General features: G+C 43.7%; 1 protein-coding gene across 6 annotated transcripts in view; it reads right to left on the bottom strand.

The window, feature by feature from the left end:
* BIRC6 (baculoviral IAP repeat containing 6) overlaps window positions 1-16,045 on the bottom strand; it is a 342,965-nt gene that overhangs the window by 167,006 nt on the left and 159,914 nt on the right. For all 6 annotated transcript variants that reach the window (XM_068232104.1, XM_068232106.1, XM_068232109.1 and 3 more), the window contains exons 47-50: window positions 14,733-14,908; window positions 8,582-8,678; window positions 4,005-4,199; window positions 2,150-2,350 (exon numbers count right to left, since the gene is read on the bottom strand). In XM_068232104.1, the coding sequence (XP_068088205.1) occupies window positions 2,150-2,350; window positions 4,005-4,199; window positions 8,582-8,678; window positions 14,733-14,908 (669 nt within the window). The remainder of the gene's footprint in view (window positions 1-2,149; window positions 2,351-4,004; window positions 4,200-8,581; window positions 8,679-14,732; window positions 14,909-16,045) is intronic.

The raw sequence follows: 16,045 nt of genomic DNA, 5'->3' as shown, positions 1-16,045 counted from the left end.
ATAAACACTACCATGTCACTACATTACTTAGCAACTGGATGGCACTCACTGCCTGGCAAACCAACAAACTACACTACTCAGGATGCAGAACAAAATCTATTGAGCAATACACAGACAGCATTTTTTGTTAACGGTCTGCTATTAGGAGCAAAAGTTTGCAAACTTCATCTGGGTAACATCGGATTTCTGAAAGGTGCGAAAGTGCAGCTGTGCAATTGTAGCACCATACATGCACCTGCAATAAGAACTAAATCTAGCACTACCTGGTTATAAAAAAAATGTACACAGCAAGTGCTGCTTTGGAATTCAGTTACACGGGTGCTAATTGGTAAACCTTTATCTGCTATCCTCACTATGATCTTATATAACCCAAGTGAGGGCTGTTACTGGGAGCAGTGTAGACCCTGGGTCCGCCAGCAGATTTTAAATGGATTTAAAGAACAAAACTGTGTTAATAGGATCAGTGTATTATATATATATATATATATATATATATATATATATATATATATATATATATTTAAAAAAATAAAGTGAATGGAACACACTAGGCAGAGTCGCATATGCGTTTTCCACTATGTGCTATGGGAATCGCATATGTGATTCAGCCTAGAGCAGGCTTTCTCAACCAGGGTTCCTTGAGCACTCTGCAGGGGTTCCTTGGCATTTTCCCCTATCTTGGGGAAGTAGAATAGAGCACACTATAAGGCCTCTTGCACACTGCACGCGATTCCGATTCAGATTCCGCTTTTTAATCAGTTTTTACATCCGATTCAGATTCCGATTTGCAGTGTGCAAGGAGCAAACTGCAAATCAGAATCTGAATCGGATGTAAAAACTGATTAAAAAGCGGAATCTGAATCGGAATCGCGTGCAGTGTGCAAGAGGCCTAATAGGTGGTACTGTAACAAGAAGCACTAAATTGGGGGCTCAGGAGACAGTATGAGTGGCAGTGTAATAGGGAGTAGTGAAATAAAAAGCTACACATACTTTTAAAGACCATACCTCCTGCAAATAAAAGCAGGCTTTCCTCGAGATCAAAAAATTGTTTTCAGGGGTTCCTCGAGGTTCAAAAGTTATTTGCAGGGTTCCTCCAGGGTAAAAAGGTTGAGAAAGGCTGGCCTAGAGTGTTCCTACCCTGAAACATTAACCCCCCCTGGCGGTATGAAAAATTCCGCCAGGGGGCAGCGCAGCAGTTTTTTTTTTTTTTTTTTAAATCATGTAGCGAGCCCAGGGCTCGCTACATGATAGCCGCTGCTCAGCGGCATCCCCCCAGCCCCGCCGATCGCCTCCGGCGATAGGCGATCAGGAAATCCCGTTCAAAGAACGGGATTTCCTGGAGGGCTTCCCCCGTCGCCATGGCGACGGGGCGGGATGACGTCACCGACGTCGGGACGTCATTGGGAGTCCCGAACAACTCCTCGGCGCTGCCTGGCACTGATTGGCCAGGCACCACACGGGGTCTGGGGGGGGGGCCGCGCGCGCGCATCAGATAGCGGCGATCGGGCGGAGGCCGGCGGCGATCAGAGTGCTGGCGCAGCTAGCAAAGTGCTAGCTGCGTCCAGCAAAAAAAAAAATTATGAAAATCGGCCCAGCAGGGCCTGAGCGGCACCCTCCGGCGGCTTACCCCGTGTCCAGCACGGGGTTACGGCTAAGGAGGTTAATTTAGAAGCAGAAATCCTGTTCGTTAGACCAGACATCTCTTTACAACACAAGACAATGGCTATGCCAGCTAAATAGTCAGTCTTCCTTCACTGAGAGGGGTGGGGGAGAGGCGGAGATCCGCCGCTGACAGACGCATGTGAGGCAGGGCTGCAGCTCATAGCCCTGCCTCACACGGAAGCGCTCCCCGGGCACCACGGAGGGGATTTGGGGGGTAAAGACCCCTCGTTATGCCGCGGCAAACATGCCCCTGCTGAATATAAGCTAAAAAGCCATGTTTAATGTGGCTTCAGATTTTCTTTAATGCAGCACGTGTAACCTCTGAAACCATACTAATATTACTAAAACTTAAATTGTAGTCTTGTGGGGGAATGAAGAACCCCTGTGAAGAAAATCACGTTCCATAACATGCACATTCAGTTGGTATTATCAGGTGATGAAATGTTAGCTCCTTTCCCACAATGCAAGTACTAAAAGCCACACTTACTGGCCAGGGAGGCAAGATGAGGCTGAATGTGTATTTCCTTTAACAGCACCGCAGCTGGCAGATGGATGGTGAGATCACACCAGGCTTCCTCTGGTAGAAAAATATAGGACCAGGCAGCAGACCGTGCTCTCCTATGGGGTGGGGTGGCCTGTAGCAAGACTTCTGCCGGCTGAGCAGTAGGACTGCTTGATGTAATTGTACCTGTTACGACAGCAATTTACTAGTCATTAAAATATAATAAAACCTTCTAGAGGGAAACAAAGATGACAAAAAAGATGCAGTTTGCTGCACTAAAGCAACTTTTTTCACATATACAATACAAAATTAAGACAGAATGAGAGACATTACTGTTGTACAGACACCTCTAGGAGCTGGTTCACACCACAAGTGCTTATCAAGCGCCTGGGATTTGTAAAGCTCTAGCTAATCAAATGCTATGGGCGATTATTTTTTTTTTTAATTACACTGCTTAAGTGAGGACACACAACATCACATTAGCAAGAGCTTTAAGCATTTGGGCTTAGAAGTGCACTTGTAGTGTGAAGTAGACCTTATTCCTTTCACGGTTAATGAAGTTTGAAAAATGCACCCTGTTCTATTGCCCAGGAAGTGGAAATTTGCAAGGGTTGATCACAATTTCAAAACAATTGATCGATTTGACAGCTGTCACAATCTACCTGCTGTTGGTTAATTAACGCACTTATTGGAATTGTGATTAGCCCCTGCAATTTCAATTTTCAGGTGAAAGTAAATATGCATTAAAGAGACACTGAAGCAAAAAAAAATAAATGATGATATTATGATTTGTATGTGTAGTACAGCTAAGAAATAAAACATTAAGATCAGATACATCAGTCTAATTGTTTCGAGTACAGGAAGAGTTGAGAAACTCCAGTTGTTATCTCTATGCAAACAAGCCGTTAAGCTCTCCGACTAAGTTAGTCGTGGAGAGGGCTGTTATCTGACTTATTATCTCAACTGTTCCTGGACTATTTACTTTTCCTCTGCTAGTGGAGAGGTCATTACTTCACAGACGGCTCTGAAAGAATCATTTTGAATGCTGAGTGTTGTGTAATCTGCACATATTATAGAATAATGCAATGTTAGATAAAACACTATATACCTGAAAATAAAAGTATGAGAATATTTTCTTTGCTGCTAATCTTCTAGAAATTATTCATAGTACACAACCAATTCATTATGTCATATTTTCTTTTTTGCTTCAGTGTCTCTTTAAGTGCAACATTTTCACTCACTCATTCCAATAACACTGACCATATCATAACTATTGCCCTTATTAAGACCATTCCAAGTGATGTATTATGGTAATCAGAAGGTTAAGACAAGCTTTTGCTTTACGGCTATCATGATATAGTGCAAAACATGATATATGTTTACTCCTCTTCACATGTGCCCTTTGTTGCCTAGACTCTGATGTCACGGTGACGCCATGCCTGATAGACCAAAACAAAGAAAACCCTTAGCATCCCCATGAGGATATGGACTGGCCCAAAACCTGTTGGTTCTGTAAAATTTTAACTGCTTACATTTTTCGCGATACTGGTCCTTTAACAAAACTGAATTGTTCACCATGTTCAATTCTACCAAACAAAAAGTTCACAATTTTAAAGTAACCCATCTAATTATGATTTACACTGAACACAGACTTTGTTAAATTAGGTAAAATTAGGCTCTGGTGCAACCAACTCAATGACATCCAGTAAAAGCCCCAAACCCCATCCATTCACCCTCAAATAAATCTACAACAAAACAGCATGAATTGCTTTCACCAGCAGAGAATATACCAGAATATACATACAAACTCAAACATTGTAGGGTCTTTAAAAGTACATACCTAATGGAGCAAAGTTGTGGATGCCCTCTGCGTTGTCTGGCTCAGAGGCAAGCACTCTTGCTTTCAAACTGCTATCAGAAGCCTTGCTAGGGCCAGAGTCAAGGAACTTCATGATCGTGGATACCATACTGCGGGCTGTATTAACAATAGCCCTAGTGCTAGTTACCATGTTGTTACATATAAGCTGAACACCACCTGAAACACAGAAACAAACATCTTTAAAAACTGCAAAAACTATTTTTTTGTGTAAAAAAAACAAAAGACATTTAGAGAACGGTGTTAACTTTAAAAAGTTGCAATTAACAGTTAGGGCCAGTTCATACTTGTTTTAAAAAAGTATCCGTGGCTTCGTTTTTGGACCTGGACCAAAACCAGAGACATGGTTACCAATGTTTAAAATAGCATCCGTCTCCACACACTTTAAAAACCGGTTCCAGGGGATCCATTTTGAAAAACTGAATGGATAGTCCGGACTTGTTGGGACTTCATGGACCCCCACAGACTCCGGATACACGGAGGGGTAGTGAAAGGCACACAAAAACGTAGGGAGATTCGGACTGCCTACTCCCCACCTCCTCCCCTCAACACCCACCCCCATAGGTGCTATTTTTTCCAGTCTAAGTATGGCTTAAAGAGACTAACAAAATGTTGAGCCTTATTTCTTCTATCCTATAAGTTCCTATGCCTGTTCTAATGTGGTCTGTCTTACAGCAGCATTTTCTAGTTGCACTGTCTCTGTAATAAATCTTAACTTCTTTCCTCTGTCGGCTCTGTCGGGCTGAGGCTGGAATGTGTGGAATGTGCAGCACTGCTTGTCATTGGCAGAAGCTTTACACACCCTCTCCAAGCTCTGCATGAGTCACACAGTAAGCTGTTTAAAAACACTGAAAACTGTTAATTACAATCCAGGATTGCAGCAGGGAGTGGCAGAAACAGCACAGAGGGGCCCAGGAGAACATAATGAAGAGAATGGTATGCTTTTTGTTGTAAGAATTTTAGAGTACAGATTCTCTTTAAAATATTGCTGCAAAGAAAATAAATGGAGCAGGTGTACAGAGCAATATCCGTTTTCTTTTAGTTCTGCTAACAACTTTATTTAATCCCAAAGATAAATACTGTTAGTTTTATTATTTCTGTGAGGCTCGGTCCACACTAGGCACGGTTGCAGAACGCAATCCTTGGTCCGGGCTCCGGTTTTCAAAAACCGGAACATATTTAATGTGCTCCCGCTTGCTGCTCTGTACACCTGCTCCATGTTTATTTTCTTTGCAGCAATATTTTAAGCCATACTAAGACTGGAATTTATAGCTGCAATGTTAACCACTTGAGGACTACAGTGCTAAACCCCCCTAACCAGTACTTTTTTGGTTCACGAAGCTGTGCAGGCTTTTCCTAAGGAGCTAAGGAGCATGGCGATCGGACTCCTCTTTCTGTCCCTAAGGGGACATGCTGCCGGAGGTGTCCGATCGCTGCTCCACTTTTTTTTTGTGTGCCTCAGAGACTCTCATTGCCGCCGTCCCCCTCCCTCTCCTTCCACCTCGAGGTTTGAACAGGACAGCAATCCGTCCTGTTCTCCACCTCTCATAGGCATCAGCCTATGAGAGGACAGCGATCCTTCGCCAATCAGAGGCCGGGGATCGCCGATCTTGTACAGTGCTGCCAGAGACCGCAGCGCTGTACTGATTTAAACAAAGGGGATTTCTTTCCCCTTTCGTTTACAAATAGTCTGCTAGCCGCGATCGGCGGCTAGCTGGTTATTCACGGAGCTCCGCTCCATGAACGGGCAGGGAACAATCTCGCATGTGCGCGGCCGTTCCCTGGGAAGCTGCAGCTCCAGGACTTGACACCAATTGGCGTTAGGCGGTTCTGGGGCTACCGCCGCGTTTACGCCCATTGGTGTGACGCGGTCGTTAGGTAGTTAAAGTGTACCGAGCATCATTTTTAGCACCCAGGATATCTCAATAGCACATTAAATATGCTTGCTAACAATGTGGCTCATTATTAAAAAACCCTGCAATAACTTCTTTTTAAAAGTTTAGCTGAGGGTTTAACCGGATCCAGACAGACGCAGTTGAAATCTACATCCTGCTTGTGGCTGTGCGGATCTGAGAGTACATAGATTTCAAACAGTCGCCACACGGTTCCACTGCTCCCGATGATAATGCCGCTGTCTCCCCACCGCAGCTCACTCGCCCTGCCGTCTATATGATGGCAAAGCTGTGTGAGCCGGTCAGGAGCCGATTTAATTGGCTCCTGACCTGGTCATCACTGTAAGCCAATCCCATTGGCTTACATTGCAAGCAGGTCAGGAGCCGCGTTCATTGGGTCCTGACGCTGTCACAGTTCTGCTGTCATAGGGACAGCAGAGAGAGGGACCTGTGGCGGGGACAGGGCAGCGTGACCGGCTGGAGCGGCCTATTATTGCGGCAATTCGTCCGTAAGTGCCGCTTTACAGAACCAGCAGTCTCTGGTCCTTAAGGGGGCAGAGACTGCTGGTACGGAAGTAGTTAATAATGTCATATGAAGCATTGACAAGACAAATATGAGGGACAAGCATCAGAGGACTGGGATGTGAGGATGAGGAAAGAGTGGACAGGCATCAGATACAGAGAGCTCTAAATGATAAAGGTAGTAAGAACAGAGAGGGACGAGATATAAAAGCTTGAGACAGATGAATGAGGTATGAGGTGTAGGAAGGAATGACATTTATGAGGCATAATGCTTGAAGCAAACTTGTCTGTGCATTTTTGTGATTTTGGATTCCTGTTTAGCATTTTTATTTGTGTTTTTATTAAATATTCTGTCTTTTCAACAAGAGAAAGTACAGTATCAGATCTATTTTTTTTCTTTACAAAGATGCAAGCAAAACGCATGCATTTTGTGTGGTTCTAAAGGAATGCATTGCATGCAAATTCCATGCGATTTGCATACAGTATGCAGGGAAAAAGCAGCATGCTGTATGGTTTTAAAACCCGCATTGCGAATCGCAGACAGATGCAATACTATGCAGCCCATAGAATCATCGAATGTGATTTCATGCACGGTTTCCACTCTACGGCAAAATGCCCACGAATTAAACCAAGTGTGCTCCCAGCTTGAGAAGCAGGTGACAGAGGTCTCTGACATAAAACTTAATGAAGCTGTGTGAGGAAATGAGAGGACAGATATGAGGAGAAGAAGGGAGTTTGGTAGGAGATCCAGACAAAAGAAAAAGGTACAGCCAAGTCATAGGTACAACATGAACTGAGGAACGCTCAGCTCATGTGAAGTAAGGTAAGGTGAAGTTACAATTACATATGATTATGTAAAATCTATTTGTCATAGAAAGACTAATGAAGTAAAAAAACAAAACACAGTATCTAGTATAATTAAAGTGTAAACTTAAGATTGAAGTAAAAAAAAAAAAAACGTAGAAGAAGTGATTGACGGAGACATCTGGCGTGCAAAAGTACATATGGTAACAAAAAGTCGGGAGTCGGCTGAGCAAATGAGGAAGAAAAAAAAAAAAAAGGACACATTTACTATTCTTGGCAGCATTACTGCCCAGACTATAGGGTTCTTTTTTTCCTGTTCTTTGGAAGGGGTAAATACATCTATAGCAAGCTATTACAGGCTCTGGGTACAGCTAGCTATATGGTCACATTTATAATAGCAGCCTTAGCCACCTTCTACTAGCAATGAGGCAAAGAGTACCGATTCACAATGTAAAGGTGGGTACAGACGAAAGCAAGGGTGCATATGCCATAATCTGAGATTAACTACCTGCGGATCGAGCGAGTATGAATCTACGGCGGGCAGGGGGCGCTGCGGTTTTGACCGGACGTAAACTCTACGTCCCATTTACCGCGTGCCCCCGCCCGTCCCCGCCGCTCTGTACGCTCTGCCCCCGCCACAATGTGATGCCCTGCTGCCTCTATGACGGCAGAGCACTGTGAGCCGGGCAGGAGCCGGTTGTATTGGCTCCTGGCCCTGTCATTCATGTAAACCGTTCCCATTGGCTTACATGGAGTGACAGGGTCAGGAGCCAATGAAAGCGGCTCCTGACCGGCGCACAGCGCTCTGCAGTCATAGCGACGGCAGAGAGAGCAGCCTGCGGCGGGGACAGAGCGGCGTGTCTGGCGGGAGCGACAAATTATTGTGGCGATTCGTCGGGAAGCGGCTGTTTGCTGGACCAGCACCCTCTGGTCCTTAAGGGGGCAGAGGGTGCTGGTCCTAACTAAACAAAACCAAAAAAACAAACAATCAGCTGTCCATGTCCGATGTGTATTGTGGGTCTGGATAGTTGAGAAAACGTAAAAACACAGTGAACTACAATTAAGTGCAGCAAGGGCGAACAAAACATTTATAACTTCACAGCACACTTCCCTTAGTAATTCAGCCTGTGTGATTCAAAAGTACCAGGGAGTAACTGCTGTGAACATCTTTGTGCATGCCAACTTTTTTTTTTTTTTTTCTGGGAGAGTGTCAGATGATCTTAGCTACCTCTATTATGATTGTTTACTGACCTCAAACAATGTTGAAAGAGTGAACATGTACCGTAGTTACAAACTTCATATTCATTTTATATAATGACTTACCCATTTCATGAAATGCTTTCAAGGCCTCACTTGTGTCTAAAACTCTTAAAATGAACCACAGCAGAGGTTCAGAGAGTTGGCAGGTGGAAAGGGACCCCTAAAAGAAAACACAAGTTCTGAATATACATTTCAATTAGATATTTTAGAAGCTAGTTTTACTGATAAATTCTTTAACGAATGCATAAAATGTAATGGCTGCTCCCAATTTACCACCAAAGGCAGCTTGCCTGCTGCAGGTCTGTAGACCACAGTGATATCTGACACTTCTGATGAGCCTCTGTGCTCAATACTTATTGGACTCTATTCATAAAGCATTCCCGCATGCGGTAATGCTCAAAACAGCTGACTTTACGACTACTTTGCAAAATGTCAATTCATAAAACCTGCTACCGCATGAAATCTGAAATTCCAGAGCAGTGAGGTAAATTAACGCCTTGTATGTTGATTATCTCAACAAATGTTACTAAATGTCAATTCATAAAGATTAGAGCAGGCGGTATTGGGACGGATAATACCATCTGTTTAGAAAAGGTGATAAGAGAGCGATAACAGCAGTGTTAATGGGGACAGATCTCCCAGGCAGCAGCGGAGAGAGGGGGGGGGGGGGGGGGGGGGTCAAAAAAGACTTTCCAGAATACCCTAGGCCTGGGGTCTCAAACTCGCGGCCCATTTGCGGCCCTCGGTACAATATTTTGTGGCCCGCGCCGGCAAAAGAGACACGGAAGCGAACTATTTTACCTTATAGTTCGCTTCAGTGCTCCCAAGTAATCCGCCGCATCCCCGCTGCTGAACGAGGGCTGCAGAGCCCCCAAATCCCCCGGGCAAACATCCATGACTGCGCTGAGGGGCAGAGCTTCCAGCTGTAGCTCTGCCCCCTCCTGACGTCAATGGCCGCATGGATCGCCGCCTCTCCCCGCCCCTCTCTGTGAAGAAAGAGTGAGAGGGGCGGGCAGAGGCGGCGATCCGCCGCGATTGACATCAGGAGGGGCAGAGCTGAAGCTGAAAGCTCTGCCCCTTCCAGGAAATGCCAGCGGATTGCCCCCCGGGCGATTTGGGGGCTCTGCAGCCCTCGTTTTGCGGTGGGGACACGGCGGATTACTTGTAATGGGAGCACTGAAGCGAACTATAAGGTAGGACACTTCAGGTTCAGAAGAAAGAATTAAAACGGTTAATAATGACATTTGAGGACTTTTTTTTGTGAAATCCCTTATGCGGCCCAGCTTCATCCTGACTTTGCCTCCTGCGGCCCCCAGGTAAATTGAGTTTGAGACCCCTGCCCTAGGCTGTGTTTTTTAACCTCTTGGGTACCGGTTTTCAGATATATTTCACATCAGAAAGCCTGCATGTGTAACATTTCTTGAAGTTCTAAGTGGTGGCAATTAAATAGATTGTTTAGAAAGAGTAATAGACAGAGTCAAGCCCAGATTCAGGGCAAGGATAGGCAGTTTTAAAAAAAAATGCACATCTAAATGGAAGTTGGGGCTGCCTCTTATTGTAACTAACTCAGCAAGGAGATCATTTATGAACTCATGCAGCTTCTCATGTTACCGCCAGCATAGTTCAGGAAATCCCCGAACTTCTATCGCAACTGTAAACATTTTTATGAATTAGCACACAGAAGTCTAAAATACTGAATGCGGAATTTTCCCTCCAAGATTTTTGTTACCGCAAAGCCTTTTATGAATACAGCCCATAATGTACTGAAGCCAAAACATTAGTATGACAGCCAGTAGACCAATCCTTTCTAAAATCAGCAACTTCCACGGGCCCCAGAGGTCCAATACCGCTGTGACCAGAAGCAAGGGAAAATAGCCTGAGATCAATAACAGGTGGCAAACAATTTACTGTAAAGCTTCTTCACAAGGTACACATAGTGTGGAGGAACTGCAATAAAGCTAATGCTGGGAATACACGGGTCGATTCTGCGCCCGATCGCTTTTGCCGCTCGATTCTGCGGGCGATTCGCTTATCTTCTGCTCGTTTTTCTTATCTTTTACCATTGTCCTCCATGCAGAATCAAGCGCAGAATCGATCGGCGGGGGGGGGGGGCTGGGGGGGGAGATTGGACGTGTCAGAAATTATCTATCGAGCCATCTAAATGACCCAGAATCGAGCAGTGTATTCTCAGCATAATGCAAGAGGACTTTCTCAACAAAACAATGGAACTCGTTCATGAGGATTGTATTATACTCCTTATCACTAATCCTCCTTTCCAATTTGTGGTATACTGAAAACTGCATCGATGGCTCATTTTGCAGTGGTCATACGCTTTTCTGCTAGGGCACAGAAACAAAAGAGTTTGGCATTGTTTGCCATTGATTTTGAGGCCTAGGGGGATATTTTAACAGTGAATGCCGCTGACTGCAGAAGCTGCATGCAGCATTTCGGAAAACTTGATTAACCACTTCAGCCTAACTGGCCGAAAATTTTCGTCCAGTTAGGCTGCACGCGCCCCCGCGGGGCCCCCCGTGCGCGCTCCCGCCGCCAGCCGTTAGCCCAGCGATCAATGAAAGGGATTATAGATCCCTTTCATTGATCGGACCCCCCCCCCCCGGAGAAAAGCAGACAGCGTCTCTTCAGACGCTGCGGCTTTTCTGAACTCTGGTCTTCTTTCTTCCTGGGAGTGAGATCGATCGCTCCCAGGACTATTTGACTGTGGCCATCTTGTGGCCAAATAGTAAAACTACACCCCAAACCACATTTTATTAAACAAATACATTTTTACACATTTAAAATCCCGTTTACCTCCCACACCAAAAAATACCCACATACAAGTTTTAATAAAAAATAAAATACAAAAATTACAATAATAATAATAATAAAAAAAAATAAGTTACCTAAGGGTCTGAACTTTTTAAATATTCATGTCAAAGGAGTATATCAATATGATTTATTAAATTATGGCCTTCTAAATAGTGATTGACAAATTGAAAAAAATGCACCTTTATTTCCAAATTAAATATCGGCGCCATACATTGTGATAGGGACATAATTTAAATGGTGTAATAAGCGGGAGAAATTGGTAAATAAAGTACATAGGTTTTAATTATGGTGGCATGTATTAATTTCAAACTATAATAGCCAAAAGCTGAGCAATAATGTTTTTTTTCCATTTCTTTCTTAATATTCCTGTTAAAATGAATTTAGAATAAATTAATTCTCAGCAAAATGTATCACCCACAGAAAGCCTAATTGGTGGCAGAAAAAAGAAGATATAGATCAATTCATTGTGATGAGTAGTGATAAAGTTATTGGCAAATGAATGGGAGGTAAAAGTTGCTCAGATGTAAAAAAAAATCTCAACCCTGTAAGCTGAAGTGGTTAACTGAGGCAATTAACTACTACGGCCTCCTGGACGTACTAGCTACGCCCAGGAGGCCATGTGTGCAATCGCGCGCGTGCACGCGCTCTCCCGGCCGCGGTTCGTTAGCCTGGCAATCAGTGAATCGGGCTATGGTGCCCTATCACTGATTCCTCTCCCCCGGTGAAAAAGCGTCAGCTTCTCTCGGAAGCTGCGCTTTTTCTGGCTGTAACGTCCCCCATGCGTCGCTCTAAGCATATGTTACGCTTAGAGTAACATCATGTAAACAAACTCATGGCCGCCATCTTGTGGCCAAAAAGTAAAACTACAACTAAAAGTGAAAAAAATAAAACTCAAGACACATTTACATTATAAAACTATGGCTTACATCGCACCCTCTGAAAAATACCCAAATAAAATGTTTAATACAAAAAACAAGACAAAAACATTACAATAAAAAAAACATGTAAATATTTACCTAAGGGTCTAAACTTTTTAAATATCAATGTAAAGATGAAATATTTCTATTTTTTTTTTATTTTAAACTTGTAAATAGTGATAGATGCAAAACGGAAAAAATGCACCTTTATTTCCAAATAAAATATTGTCGCCATACATTGTGATAGGGACATAATTTTAACGGTGTAATAACCGGGACATATGGGCAAATACAATAAATGAGTTTTAATTATGGAGGCATGTATTATTTTAAAACTATAATGGCTGAAAACTGAGAAGTAATGAATTTTTTCAGTTTTTTTCTTATTCTTCCTGTTAAAATGCATTTACAGTAAAGTGGCTCTTAGCAAAATGTACCCCCCAAAGAAAGCCTAATTGGTGGCGGAAAAAACAAGATATAGATCAGTTCATTGTGATAAGTAGTGATAAAGTTATAGGCTAATGAATGGGAGGTGAAAATTGCTCGGATGCATAAAGTGAAAACGACTGAAGGCTGAAGTGGTTAAAGGACAACTGAATTGAGAATAATATGGAGGCTGCCATATTTATTTCCTTAAATATGGCAGCCTTCACATCCCTCGTTACAGTTGTCCTTTAAGCAATCAGCGGTAAACTACGAGTGATGAACGCTCCCATTTATCTCAATAACTGAAGGATCCAGGCGGTAAATACTAGGGATGGACTCTAGTCGCCATCCATCTGAACCAGCCCTTAACTAGCAAGTTTATAATTCATACTTCAGGCCCCAGACAAATGGTGGGGGTAACTGCATTTGATTAGATTGCAAATCGCAACAATGTTTGCAGCTTTGCATCAAGTTAGAAATTATAGTATATCATTTTATCATTTCTGCACATTAGTACCAGGCTGGTAATCTGCTACATAGACGAGTACTCCTAACAAGTTAATGAGCTTTAATCAGGAAGCAGAAGTTGGGCCATCAAACCAATGAATAAACAACGAAAAACTAATAAATCCCGATCTTAATTCAACAACTAGGCTGCGCTGTCTATCCACAATGAGTTATAATCAAGATTTAAGATCACAATAAATTTTGAAAAACGATAGAATTATTTGTCCATACAATGTCCACAAGTTCCAATGGGATCGCTGTCACACTTTTCCAGATGGTAAATATAGTACAAATGCTGGACTGCGCTCTCCACTTCCTATAACAACACAAGATTGCACATAGCGTGACTCTGTATAAAATATTCACACACCACCCGTGCTACAGTGATCAAAGTGCAACACACGTGACCGCACACTCCTTCTTTGAATCTGCTCACCGGATTTGCACCACCTCAGAAACCAGGTGTGTCTAGCGTTTGTATACAATTCCACAAGGCACTTTTCTCACTTCTTCATCTTTTCATTAATATAAAAGTTCCTCAATAAAAATACATAAAAACAACATAGTGTAATCCTATTTAAAACATCAGCCGCAATGCCCGCGCACAAATGCGCACTCACGTTATAGTTTCTTGATTAATAGCACATCAGAAGTCCCAACAGCAAGGTCTGCACGGCACCTGAATGAATGGATGAGCGGCGTCCCGACTCCCCGTTCCCTTCACTGCTACCCGGCTGCTATTGCGGCGCTTGAATCTCCCTCTCGATCGGCTCCAATCTGGTGACGTCAGACGCGCTGGACGTGGCTCCGCGGAGGGCGTCTGACGTCACCAGATTGGAGCCGATCGAGAGGGAGATTCAAGCGCCGCAATAGCAGCCGGGTAGCCGTGAAGGGAACGGGGAGTCGGGACGCCGCTCATCCATTCATTCAGGTGCCGTGCAGACCTTGCTGTTGGGACTTCTGATGTGCTATTAATCAAGAAACTATAACGTGAGTGCGCATTTGTGCGCGGGCATTGCGGCTGATGTTTTAAATAGGATTACACTATGTTGTTTTTATGTATTTTTATTGAGGAACTTTTATATTAAAGAAAAGATGAAGAAGTGAGAAAAGTGCCTTGTGGAATTGTATACAAACGCTAGACACACCTGGTTTCTGAGGTGGTGCAAATCCGGTGAGCAGATTCAAAGAAGGAGTGTGCGGTCACGTGTGTTGCACTTTGATCACTGTAGCACGGGTGGTGTGTGAATATTTTATACAGAGTCACGCTATGTGCAATCTTGTGTTGTTATAGGAAGTGGAGAGCGCAGTCCAGCATTTGTACTATACTACAATAAATCCCGATCAGTTGTTAGAAGTTTTTCTTCAGGATGGGGTTAATAAGACAAGATAATTAGCTGGTAATGCGACAAAAGAAAAGCGTCCCCTCCCTGCCAATTTGTAGAGCTGTGCCCCCATTTTAGCTGATGAAAAATTTCTAAATATTTCACAGTGAAAGAGGAAATCCTCTGAATCGTGGATATTAACAATCATATTACCTGTCTGCCCATATATCCACAGGCCATATAGGTTAAGATGGGTTGCAGCATCACTTGAACCGTACTGGCTTTTTTGCTTAGTGTGGTTAAAATAGTGAATAGCCCATCCCCAACAGAAATGGCGTCCAGACCTCCATGGAAGTTTTCATGCTTTGTTAAATGTAGACCACTTGCACCTAAAATCAGAGAGGAAAATACATTTTAGATTTTTATTTCTTAAATTTATCTGACAAAGCCATTTGTCAAGACGCGTTGACTCTCAAGGTGCCCATACAGACTATGTATGGGCAGACTGAACAAGGAACAGAACTCTTGCTGATCGAATCTGATCTGAGAGAGATCTGTTGCCTGCCCATACACCACAAACCAATTCCAGATCAATTTCATGCTGAAATCGATCTGGAATCAGCTTGTGACACTGCATCTGCTACCTCACCGATGCTGTCCCCCTGATCTGCGCATGCACCCCGCATTGCTACCGCAACATTCTATAAGGATGGTTTACGCTGCCATTGACTCCCATGGAGTTGTGTGCCACACGGTAGCGCTCAGTACTGTACTGCAGTTTCTGCGTCACCTGGACTACTTGCAACGCACAGTGAGTACTGCGGCCTGTCTGAGATCAATGGCCACTGCGACAAGCTGAGGAGGGGGAGCTGCGATACCGAAACTGCGCTGCGGGACCAGAGGATCGTTGTGGGCACAGGGTGGCTGCAGGGGGCTGGCAGAAGCCCGAGGTAAGCAAAACTTATTTTTAAATATCTTCAGGTTTTGTTTATGAAGAGGGGAATTGTGTCTGCAGGGGCACACAAGTTGTTCTACACAGTGAATTCTTTGGCTTCTTAAAACTCAGCATGGACTAGAGAAAATTAAAAGCAGACACCGTTGGACCCTTGTCTACAGGTCCCTAGGACCCTTTTTTCCTTGAAAGGTGCGACCATTTCCGGCTTAGGGGGACTCCTGAGTGGAGTTGGGTTTATTGATCTCCACCTGCCTGCAGTGGTTGTTTGCACCATTGCAACCTCCCTTTGTGAGTACCCTCTGTATACTATTTCTCATTACATCAATTGAGTGTGACGTACTGCACCATTTGGGCTCAGTTTGTCTCTGTGCCCTAGATTAGGACACAGGATGACTTATTGGGATTGCAAAGGTCAGGCCCACAACAAGTGAAGCTCCACCTAACATGCAACCAATTTTTAATGCCCTGTACACAACACTGCAATTTCCCGTCAGATTTAGAGTTGAATTGATAATTTCCAACAGGTCTGAACAGATCTCTGATCATTTTCCTGATCCATTTTCCGATCACT

This window comes from Hyperolius riggenbachi, chromosome 4, assembly GCF_040937935.1.
Source record: "Hyperolius riggenbachi isolate aHypRig1 chromosome 4, aHypRig1.pri, whole genome shotgun sequence".
Classification (NCBI taxonomy): Eukaryota; Metazoa; Chordata; class Amphibia; order Anura; family Hyperoliidae; genus Hyperolius; species Hyperolius riggenbachi.
Note: the sequence above shows the minus strand (reverse complement) of the source record. Positions and strands in the feature narration are given on the sequence as shown.